The sequence below is a fragment of the Catharus ustulatus genome, chromosome 1, assembly GCF_009819885.2.
Source record: "Catharus ustulatus isolate bCatUst1 chromosome 1, bCatUst1.pri.v2, whole genome shotgun sequence".
Taxonomy (NCBI): Eukaryota; Metazoa; Chordata; class Aves; order Passeriformes; family Turdidae; genus Catharus; species Catharus ustulatus.
Genome location: NC_046221.1, coordinates 20,877,506 through 20,890,032, shown reverse-complemented (window position 1 = coordinate 20,890,032; position 12,527 = coordinate 20,877,506). Strand labels below are relative to the sequence as shown.

Sequence of the window (12,527 nt, the reverse complement as noted above, 5' to 3'; positions counted from 1 at the left end):
TGGCTCTGGAAGGGGGACAGCCTCAGCCTGAGCTAATGTGACATGATGCTTCAAAAGCATGGGCTGCACTCACTATCCTGACACCTGGCTCCATCTCTGCTAACCTGGGGATGGAGACTCCTCATTTCCACAGCTAAGCATGGTGACCATGGCTTCTCAGCCCAAATACTTCGGACACAGACATATATAGACAGAAGAATTCCAAAACAGGGTCAGGATGTCTTTGAAATGCTACTTGTTCAGTAGAATTTAAGAGTCCATCTACTTTAGAATGGGGTGGGTATCTCAATGGTGAGGATACCTGGATGTCTCAGATCAAGGGCTTTCATGTTAAGATAAGCAGATGTGCCAAACAAAACCTAAGTCTCTCCCTCCTCACCAAACCACAAAAGCAGAGGTTCATCTTTCAGCCTCAAAACATGCACTCACTGGCAACAGCAAAAGTGTAACACGCAAAATGAGTAGTTGGCAAAAGAGCACATTATATATGCTAGTAAGATTACAGTAAGTACTAATATTATACATGCACAGATGCTTTTTGTGTTCAAGTCATAAGTATAATCCAGTTTGAGAATCCTGCAGTTAAAAAATCAAGACAGAGAATTTACACACAGAATTGAATGACCTAACTCAAAAGTTTTTGCCAATACAGCTTAATCTAAGCCTAGATGTCATCTCAGTGTGAAAGCTATAAGCTGGTTTAAACTGTAGTTTTCCACAATATTTTCAATATTTATTATTTTAATTCTGGATATTCCTGCTATCTTACTTACACATTTTCTCCAATTGAATTCCTCTTCTCTCTTCAAACCATTCTAACTTTTTGGCTTTGACAATGTAGTGCAGAAAGAGGCATCAAAAATTAACTGCATACTATGAATAAAGTGAGTTTTTTTCTCATTTGATTTTGTCAATTTATGAATTCATTAGCAGATGAAGACTTAAATTATGATACATGGAGAAAGGCATGACTCAAACTCAACTTTTAATATCAGTTTTTTATTTTTTACTACTTTGTAGCTGTCCTTTGCCATTTTTCTTTTGAGATTTTTCCACAGCAGATTTGAGGCAACAAATCCAATTTTCTTTTTGAAGTAAAATTTTTCCATTTTTAAATCCCTTCTTGGATGTTTGCCATGCTTTTTCTCAGAATCTTTTGAAATTTGATAAGCAATGTTTGTCTAATTCTCATTAGAATTCTGTATGACTTTCCTTCCCCTATTTTTATTTGCTCAAATTTATTGATTTTGGATGCACATGTTATCTGTAATGATGACTGGGTTTGTCTTCAGTTAATTTAGTCAATTCAGAACTCAGTGGTGAGGATAAAAATCTCAATGTGTTTGCTCTAATATTGTGTTCACTATTTATTAAGCTTACAGTTTCTCTTGCTATCACACTACTCATTCAGCCAATTGATGAAAACTTTCTGAATATCCCCACAATCTTTTCTTGGATTTAAATAAACTAAACATTTTGTTTCATTTGCGAGTTTTGTCATCCCCATTTGGCTATGTTTCCCAACCACTTATTAAAGTATTAAGCACAAAACATATTGCAGAACTTTCATAAATGCCCCACTGCTCTAATTTTACTATAATAAACTTTCTCCTTGTTTCCATTTCCTATGTTTTAATACATGGAGATATTTTATTCCTTAATCTGTAGCTACTTCATATCCTAGGTAATTCCTGTGTGACATTTTTTCATCAGCACTTTCAAAAGGTATTTGTTTTGTTAATTATTTTTTTTACAAATCTGTTTAAATAATTATATGTTCCAGGAATTGCAATAAATTAGTTGTAACGTAATTTCTTTTTCATATGTTTCCTATTGTTATTTTTGTCAATTATAATTCATATATTTGTGATTACTAGTCTTTACTTCCTGAAAACTTAATTTAAATTTGATAAAATGTCATCTATTGTCAAAGTATTAAGTACAGTATCCTTAATACAGTATACTTAATTAGAAATAACATTCTTTTATAGTAGCAAAACTATTTCATCTAATATTTCAACTTTGGCTAGCACCTTTTGAAACCCAAAAAATCTCAAAATTATTCATAAGACAGATTTTCTGTACTTACAGAAATTTAATCAATAGAAGTGAATAGGCTTATATATTAATTGCATTATCTAAATCAACTTTTAAAATCAGTTATGACTGGCTTATCAATTGAGGTGAATTTGCTTTTATTCAAACACAAACCAACCTTGTCAATAAATTTCAAAACAGTCAGATCTTTTATGTTGTGAGAGCATCATTGTGTTTCATATTCATTCCCAGCCTTCCCTCGCAATTTACAGTAACTTCAGTAACTTAGAAGCTGCACCTGATTATAAGGCGCAGCTCCGGGTGTTGGCAACGTTTAAGTCTTTGTCCATATATAAACCGCACCAGATTATTAGTCGCACTTTTGTTCACAGTGAGGATCCGCGTGCAAACTTCACAAAGTTGCCAATTAGTGCCAGAATCGCAGGATCACGGGGTTTACTGGCTCAGCCCTGCTCGGGGAGGCAGCCAGGGAGCGGCCCCGGCCCCGCTTGCCACTGCCGCCAGGAACCAGGAGAGCGGCGTGCCCGGCCAGTGCCACCAGGAAGAGGGAGAGCGGCATGCCTGGCTGCTGCCGCCGCCATGCCCCCCGGGGCCCGGGCAGCGCTGCCGCTGCACCGCCACTGCCCCGCCACCTGGGGCTGGGCGGGCTCCGGCCCGGCTCGGGACTGCTGCGGGCTCAGACTTCTGGGTTGGGAAATTTCCAAAATTTGTTCATATATTGGCCGATCCTGAGCGTAAGCCGCACTTCTGGGTTGGGAGCAAAATTTTAGTCAAAATGGTGTGGCTTATAATCGTGAAATTACTGTACCTTTATTTACTCTACTTTCAAATCATCAACACTGCTATACTGTTACTACAAAAAATGAGTGTTTTTCTTAGTCTTCATGATTGATAATATCAATATATATTTTATTTCTATTCTGTTTAATTTAATTCCTATTGGACACACAGATACTCAAAACCTTTTAAAGCTGTATGGTTTTTACTTCCAATCTGATTCCAGAAATACAAAGTGAAGCTTATATGAGATTATTTTCTAATGAAATATTCTACAGTGTTTTGGGGTTTTTGTTACAAAATTTATCTATTCAATATGGAAATACTTCTATGGAATGAAAAATTACAGTGCTCTGAAAATAATATAATGACTTATCAGCTCCACTATCACAGGGGAAAGTCATTTACTATTGAACGCTTCAAGAACTACTTGATATGAACACTGCAGAATCACCTTTATACTTCAGACTAGTTAAATGTTAGACAATAACTTAAACTCCTTAAATTCCTTAAAAGAGGAATTTGTTAAAAACTTGAACAACTTTGATTCTGCTTGTCCTTCTGCAGCATGTGTGTGTGTGTCTTTTTGTGTATTCATGTAGATGTGTACAGTAATTTCACAACTATAAGGCGCACCGGATTATAAGGCACACCTCTGGGAGTCGGCAAATTTCGCAACTTTGTACATTATATAAGGCGCACTGGACTATAAGGTGCACTTTTTTTTTTGCTGCGAAGATCCGTGCCGTGCGCAACAAAGTAACAAATTAGTAATGGAATCCTACGATTGTGGAGTTTACAGGCAGGTGTTCAATTTGCAAACATTTTTCACAGATTGGTGTAGCCTTTAAACGCAGCACCAAGCACCCTCCCCATGCGCGGGCCCCGGCACTCCCGCTCGCCCCCAGCTGGCGAGGTGGGGCTCGGGGCGGCCGCGGCTTGCGTCTGCCACGGTTTGGGGCGGCCACGGCTCACACCTCGGTGTTGCTGTGGTTCAGGGTGGCTCAGGGCCGCCACGGCTTGCAGCGGTTAGGGGTGGCTTGGGGCTGCCCATGGTTCGGGGCAGCGCAGGACTGCCCAGAGTTCAGGGCGGCTCGGGGTTGCCCACAGCTCAGGGTGGCGCGGGGCTGCCCACTCCTTCCTTCCCCATGCGGTTCCTGCTGACCAGGGGCTGCCCGGTCCCACCCACCCCATGCAGCTCCTGCCGGCCGTGGCTGCCCACTCCCACTCCCCCTCGCGGCTCAGCTCACGGCTTGCACTTCTGAGTTGGCAAATTTTGCCACTTTGTCCATTATATAAGGTGCACCAGACTACAAGGCACACTTCTGGGTTCGGACCAAAATTTTAGTCAAAAGGGTGCGCCTTATAGTCATGAAATTACTGTATATCTATTATTTCATTTACTATGCCATGAGTTTGGTAGAAGATGCTTTCAAAAGATGTGGTGTAGATGGATTGCATAAATCTTGTGGGAAGAACTAGAAGATCTCATCTTTGGCACTTCTGAAGCAGTTGGAGTTTTGCACTGCTACTGCGAAATAAATGATTCATATTAAGCCTCTGACTGTACAGCTCAGTAGACAGCAAAGGAAAAGAAGTGTCATGAACACAGGCTGAAGTGGAATTTTATATTTCTGCTATAGAAATACAAAAATTCTGGTGTGAACATTTAAAATTTTTTGTGTGAAAGCTATTGATTCTACATATCTGAAACCCATTGGTTTATTAAATGTTCTGAAAAGCACATTAAGTCTGGGATGCCCTTGTGTATTGTTCTATTTAATCCTCTCCAGGAACAAAACCATAATGGAAACTGCAATGTTGAAGGACAAATACATGTTAAAGAGAGATTACTATCCTGCTCACTTGGTTTTGGTTTACCTCAGCTTTTGATTCATCCAAATTCAGTGTACTTTTTGCTATACTAGAATAATTGAACTCTGGACAACATTATAGGATATTTTAGATATGATGCAATCTGCACAGTTGAAGTCTTTGTACACTGAAGACTGGCTGTATCAAGAAGCTAACTTCATTCTAATATATATACATATATATATATAATGATTAAAACAGAAATTAGTACTATTAAATTCAATTGTACTGTTCATGTGTAAAATAAAATACACTTTGGAAATTAACTGGTAGCATAAATATATTCTTAAATTCCTTTTTCTATATTATGCAATAAAAGTAATATTCTTCTTATAAAGAAGCTTTTCTACCTTGCCCAACAGATGTCTGGTAAATCTTTCACAAGGTTTCACAAAACACACTTTAGTAATACTAAAAATTCCTTCTGATTTTCTGTATATTTCAATGGTAGTTTGCTTAAAATCTCTATAGAGGAGACTGCTTCCATTATTAGTTTCAGAGCAGACACAATCTAAATTTGTTAGTTTTATTTCAAGAGCTTGAGTTAAAAAGGGCTCTTTATCAAGTGAGTAGTGTTCCAATCTGATGCCCATTGTGGTCAGTAGAAGTATTTCTACTTCCTTCTTCAAAGAGTGATGGAGAACAAAAAGATTAATTTTAACCTCATCATTGGTTGAAAACTGGTCTGAGTTATCAGCAAGAAAAAGTGACCATATTGGGTGTAGTCAGTTTGGCCACACAGAACAGGTGTTTGTGCCAAAAAAAGCACTAGGACAAGTGGTTCCCTACAGCAGTGCTGGGAAACTGGCACAGAATGATGCTCTGGCAAGCATCCCCAGGGAAGCCCAGGCACCCAGATATCCCAGCAGCCAGCTCCTTGCAGGTTGTCTGCCCTTCACAAATATATCACAATACATTACCATAAGATTACTCAAGCAAATAGCATAAACACCTTTTTTACTTCAATGAACTTGTTATCCAAAATCATTTAACAAAACTTCAGTGCAAATATGTGAAATATTACTTCATGTGAGTGGATTTGAAATTACTGCTTTGAATTCAGAGAGATTGAGGAAGATATAAACCCTTGCTTCTGGCATCTGTGTGCAAACATTAACTAAAAGGTTGCACATCACAATTTATAACATGGTCAGGGCAAAATGAATTATTTTATAAAGTTTATTAGTAGAATCTTTGCCTAGTTCTAAGATTACATGGGTTTGACGGAATTCCAGTTATATACTTCATATAAGCCTACTTATATACTTCATAAATATTAGGGTAAAAAGGGACAATTAAATAATTTTAGCCTGATTTCCTAACAGGAGACACCAGACTTACTGTATTGATGTTTCATATATTTTCTCTATAGATAATGGAATAGATAAGAATACTGTAAGTCATGCTGCTTGGACACTTGCAAAATATTAAAACATATGCAGTAAGATTATAGATGGGAAGTAAATCACTGTGGTCCAAGTAGTTAAAGCATCTACCTGTGCCCTGTAACTGGGAAAAATTTTGCCTTTGTCATATTATCATATTGTTATGCATTATAGCATCTTGTATGCCATCCAAAACATTTTGTACTTGCCCTGTCAAACACAAAAGCTGTGATTAAATGGGTGCCTGGCACTTGCTCTATTCTGAACCTTTCTCTTTTCCTTTGATTACCTTTTCTTCACAGTTTCCACTTCCAAAAGCAATGTACACAGTGGACTATAATGAAAATGCAGTTAAAATAAAGGTCAGTGGTACTGATTTGTGAGACAAACATTGTTCTTCATATGTCTCTTTGCTAGAAGTGCACTGACCTAACTTTTTCCTGGCATCATACACTTTATTTTTACTATGCAGCAGCTATAAAACTAAGATATGCTAAAATAAATGGGCACGACAAATAAAATACTACCCCAGCAAACTGGAACTGCATGGTTACAATGGTTTTGCCTTATTTTAAGAAAATGCTTGTCTAATACAGATAGGTGTCAACTGAGTGATTGTAAAGATCATTAGAACTTCCCCAGCAGATCATTATTTACAAGTTACTGCTCCGAAGTATCCTTTCCTACTGAAGACTGTAGAGAAATGTTTATCATCAGAATCCAGAATTTCCCTTCATATAGATAAACCTTTGTCATAATTTTAAAAATAAGTAATAAATTATATAAACTAACAACATAAATAAAACACGCAATCAAATTTAGAAGCATGCCACATCTTTAAAATCCAGGAAGTGCATTATACTGGAAATTCATTAAATATCTGCATTTATGAGACTCCACCTGGAGTACTGCATTCAGCTCTGGGGACCTCAACATAAGAAGGATGTAGACCTGCTGCAGTGAGTGCAGAGGAGGCCATGAATATGATCAGAGGGCTGGAGCAGCTCTGCTGTGGAGATGAGCTGAGAGAGTTGGGGCTGTGCAGACTGGAGAAGGCTCTGGGAGACCTCAGTGCAGCCTTCTGGTATCTGAAGGGTGCCTATAAGAAAGCTGGAAAGGGACTTTTTAACAAGGACACTGTAGAGACACAGCAATAAGACAAGGGCTTTGAACAGAAACAGGGTAGATTTAGATGAGATATTAGGAAGAAATTCTTTACTGTCAGGGTGCTGAGGCTCTGGAACATGTTGCCAGAGTTGTGGATGCCCCAAACCTGGCAGTGGTTCAAGGCCAGATTGAACAGGGGTCTGAGCGACCTGGTGTAGTAGAAAATGTCCCTGCCCATGGCAGGGGAATTGGAACTAGATTACCTCTAAAGTCCATTCTATGATCTCTTAGCTGTATCTGAACAACAGTACTATACAGAAAGAGAAATATGCAAAGAAAAAAGAAATGTCTGCACAAGTCATGTGTTCCTGCTTACTCCAGACAAAAGTAGCACATATTTAAAAAAACCACTCTACTTAAAACTTGCTGTAAGGCTGTTTGGAGACAAGCCCTAAGCCAGAGAACTGTTGGACAGATAGGCTTATCTGTGAAATCAACAGTCACTGCTGCAAAGGCGATCTTCAGAAAGAGGTCCAAAATAGAACAGATGAATAATCCTCTGGACATGCCTGTTTTTCCTGACCCAGACCACTGAAGTACTGTCCCCAGCTATGCCTTCTCACCTCTGTACATGCCTGATATAATTCCAAGGTGAGTCAGAGGTGTGACATGATCCAACAGGGAACCTCTCTGCAGTGAGGTAGTTTTCAGCTGGATCAGCTGATTGTGCAGCCACAAATGAAATGGATCAAATTCCAAATCTAATACAAGAAATGTGGTCGCAGCACATAGTTGTGGACACAGGGCAGTGTTGCTACATTCTCTTTCAGCTGTAGATACCCCAAAATTAGACGCAATTTGAGACTGTACCTTTGAACTAGACACCTTACTTTTAGATAGCTAACTTAGGCAGCAGTAGGAAATAATATAAGCATTTTGAACTACATCCAGTAAAGATGTAGTTCACACCTATTTATTAATAGCATATAGATTAACACACCTGTTTTTAATAGCATATTCATTTTACTACTCACACATAAGGTGGAAAAGTTGGTTTCTATAGCCATATATGTCTGAGAAAGTAAACCCCACGCTTCCTGGGAGAGTGCTCTAACTACCACCCATTGCGGTGCCATGGAAAAATGCTAGAGCCTTGAGACAGGGAAAAGAGGGAGACACAACATGTAGTTTCGGAAGGACTTCACACTGTCTCCACAGTAAAAAAATCCTTACAGAATCAAAATATGAGCCATGATTACAGAGTCTTAAGATGCCTTCTGGTACAGATTGCCTTTTTAAACAATGTTGAGTAGGGTGTCGAGAAGGAAAGTTGGGCTGGAATGCTTTTAGGCTGAAGGCAGTCTTAAACCCCAGTTCCTTATGAGTGTTGTGTTAGCTTTTCCTGCAAGACTACTGAATAAAAACTCTGCTTGTTTTGAAAGGAATCCTGCAATTTGTTTTGAACCCATCAGAAAGAAGGAATGAGAAAGGAGGGGGTAAAACAGGCTCAGAGAATATCTACTATATGTCTTTTGTGAACATAATGGGGGATGATGAATGGGAAGGAGGTAAAGCATCCTCTGAGAATATCTAGTAGTTTAATTGAGGTAGGAACCAAAGAAAACATGCAATACCCTACAAGTAGTCAGTTCTACACAGTAGATCAATGCTGACCTACATTAGCTGCTGAAAACAGTTGCTATGGATAGGTAAAGAAGCAGAACTAGAGGTCTGGGAAAAAAACCTTAGTAAAATAGCAAAGTGTCTAGTGACTGTAAATCCTCGTGGGAAGAGGCTTGGTGCACAGTTTTCATTTGATGTGTCAGAAGTCTGCCTGATGCATGCAATCACATTCATTATTGAGCACGGGTAGTGCTATTGATTGCATCCAGTGTTTCTGCCCTGCAAACAGCCACAGTACCTTTTTCATTTCTTGTTTGCACGGCTATGATGTGCCCTTATTACTCTGTGTCTGACTCTTTCCCCAAGTGTATACACGAGCCTAGTTTTACTTAATTTGCAATCCAACTGGTTCAGAGTAATTGAACCGAACTAAAAGGCCTTAAGGATAATGACTTGAGTTTCATGTGACAGCAGGAATAGGCAGAAAGTGTCTTATCCTATGAGTCATACTGTTAACGTGGGACACACCCCACTAAAGGCAGCAACATAGGCTTACAAAGTGGAACACCAAGATAGGCAACCAGAGGCCACGGCATATTCCAGGCCCTGTGACCAGCTGATAGCTCCTGCTTTCCATGGGATGTGACCGCGGAGAACAGCTCAGTTCTCGTGCCATGTTGTGAGAAATGCTGTCATAACCACCAGCCTGCACTCTGCACCCACGTCACAAGCAAGCACCACGGCAATACCAATGAAAATATTCAGTCAGCACAACTCATAGGGAAGCTCCAAAAATCTTCCACAGGAAGCAAACGTCTCTGGGCACAAAACTGTCCCGCCTCCCGAGCGGGGGGACGAAAGGACTCCATGTAACTAAAAAACATAAACCTCAGTCTAGGGCAGGTGGCCTGGGGCGGTGGGGCCGGCCGGGCCGGCTGCGGCCGCTAGGCCCCGCGGCGGGCCCGGCCCCGGTTCCCGGCGTGCTGCGCGGGAGGCGGGCCCGGCCTGCGAGGGGGTGGTGGCGGAGCTGCCCGGGGCGGGGGGAGGAGCTGCCGCCGCCACCGCCGCCGAGGGCTGCTCTCTCTCTCGCCGCCGCCGCGCTGCCGGGAGGGGCGGCCGCCCCGCACCCCCCGCCCCGCCATGCCGCTTTTCGCCACCAACCCTTTCGACCAGGATGTGGGTGAGTGGCTCCCGCGGCTCGGCCTCTCCCCGACCCGCTCCCGCTCCATCCCCCTTGGGCAGCCGGCCCGCTGACCCGGCCCTGCGCTGCTGGGCTCGCTGGCGCCCGGCCGGGAAGCGGGAGCAGCGGCGGCGGCCCGGGTGGCCCGACGGTCACGGTGCGGCGGCAGCGGCCGGGCCGGGCCGGGCCGGTGACAGCGCCGGGGCCCCCGCGGGCCCTCCTGGCCTTGCGGGCCGCGGGGCGAGCGCGGGGATGCTCGTGGGGGACGAGCTGGCCTGCTCAGCACCAGTAACGCTGCAGCACGGCGAAACAACTACTGAGAAAGGTCCGCGCTGGAGTGTTTTTGAAAGGACGAACAGTAAAACCCACCATCTACACAGCTGCTTCACAGACAGGCGTAACAAAATCGTTAAAGCGTTTTGTATTTAGTTCTTTAAAGGGGATTCCTGTGGGAGCTTTCTCTTTCCTTTCAAGTAAAACTTGACGTGCTGAGCTCAGGTGTTATCCCCACCTTGCTTGTTCCAAGGCCAGACTAGATGGAGAGGAAGTACCTGGCTTTTACTTGATAAAAATTGTGCTTAATGCTAATGTGTTGAAACTGAAGATAAAATAGCATATACATAGTTAATAATTAGTTTTGTGTGTCTTATTTGAGATTGTGTAATATGTTTTTTTTCGACCTGCTGCAGACATCTCTTACTTTGAGCCATAAAAGCTTTGTCTGGGGAATCCCATAATATAAAGTGACTTTTTCTCATAAGTGGATAAGTACACCCGTTCCCCACAGTTATTTTCTTTCTGCAGCGTAACATTGTGTAAATCTCTTGAAACTAATTTTTTAATAGCTAGGCTAGCTGTAACTTTCAGCTGCAGATACAGTGTTTCTTAGTGTTTATCAAACTTTAGACATTTAGATGGCAATTTAATTCTTCCAGTTCTTCAAAGAAAGACCAAGTCAAAACCATTTGAAAAGTGTTCATCTTTTCAGGAGAAAAGATTAGTGCATAAACACTGTGTACTGAGACATAAATTCTGTATGTATGTTATGAGAAAATTCTTAGTCTGTTGTATCAAAATAAGACATAGTTCACTCTTCTTGTTTTGCAATGTTAACACTTTTAAGCTGAAGACTGCTCTTCAATTAATGATTTTGCTGGTAGCAAACTTGACTGACTTATTTTAGAAAGCGGTAAATAATTCTTCTTACTTGTTCTGCTGTCTTCTAGTGTAATTTGACAGCTAAAAGTGAGGAAGAGATTGTACTGCTTGCCAGTTTTCCATGGACTGTTAGAGAATGATTTGAACTAATAAGATTAAAAAGTGATAGGCTCAGGTTCTGGCAGGTGTTCACTTTTTTTCTTCCTAGTGCCTCTGGCTGGCAGGGAAGCTCAGACTGCTTGAAGGGATCTCTCTAGAGCCCAGTTCACTGGATGTGCTCCTCAGCACTGCGAGTCTCAAGACAGGGCAGTAGCACCCAGCAGTTAATTCCATGGCTCATTTGCTCTTGTCTAGGTGCAGAGGATGCCAATGCCTTACCTACTGTGCTTGCCTAATGTGATCACCAGTAAATAACATTCAAAAGCATTTTTCTGTAAGCTGTATGAGGAGATAGAAATAACCGCTCAGTACCAAATTGTTCTTGGAAAAGCAGATAGTGGGCAATGGGCCATTTTCACTGGTAAAGAGCCTCTTTCTTTTGTCCCCTTTCATGGTGTCCTGAGGGAGACTGCAGGAGCAGCAGGCTGTTCTGTTGGTGACAGCCTACTTTCAGGAGCCTACTGCCTTATCCATCACTTAACTGGATTTGTGCCAGGGAGATGGGAATGATGAAGCCTCCCAGAAAGCATCCCTGGGCTCTTCTTCTCCAGGGCCCCTTGGGAATGTGCTATTATCTGGATGAATTTTTTGGCAGGCTTCATAAGATAACATCAACTGTAGAGTAAGCTCTCATGTTCTCAAGAAACTTCCAAAAGTTGTCAAGCCATAGTGCTATTTTTTCATTTGTTTTCTCTGAGTGATAGTTGATTGCTCTGCTTTTGTTCTTACCTAGCAAGGAAGTTTTTTTTAAATCAGATGAAGGAGAAAGGCAGCCAGCAGCTGTTCTTAATTTCATATGAATTTGGACATTTGTGTAGTTGATAGTAGTCGTAATAGCTGTGCCTTCATGTCTATTGAACATCTGATCAGTACTGTGGAGTAGTTGGAAATTATTTTGGAACTATTTAGGATGATGGATTGCAGAGAACATATCTGGAATGAAATTATTTTCCATCACTTTGAGGAGCATAAGTATGTCTTACGTTCAGGAAAAAATTTTCAGTTTGTCTAGCCAGTTAGCAGCATTTGGCTAGTCCTGTTAGCATGCTGCTGCAGTGGAATCTGGTAATCTGTAATAGTTTACCATCTAGTGCCAACTTTGTGCACCTGTTTTTTAGGTGTAGTTGGCTAAAAAATGTTGTTTAAGACTGTTATGAAATTAGGAATATTAAAGAATGCCCAGAGATTTAAGGAGGTTAACCATT

At 41.3% G+C, this 12,527-nt stretch overlaps 1 protein-coding gene across 1 annotated transcript in view; it reads left to right on the top strand.

Moving 5' to 3' along the window:
- Nucleotides 1-9,901: 9,901 nt before the first annotated feature.
- Nucleotides 9,902-12,527, top strand: part of STAM (signal transducing adaptor molecule) — a 38,210-nt gene continuing 35,584 nt past the window's right edge. The window contains exon 1 of the mRNA XM_033063998.1: nucleotides 9,902-10,005. Within this exon, the coding sequence (XP_032919889.1) occupies nucleotides 9,966-10,005 (40 nt within the window). The 5' untranslated portion in view covers nucleotides 9,902-9,965. The remainder of the gene's footprint in view (nucleotides 10,006-12,527) is intronic.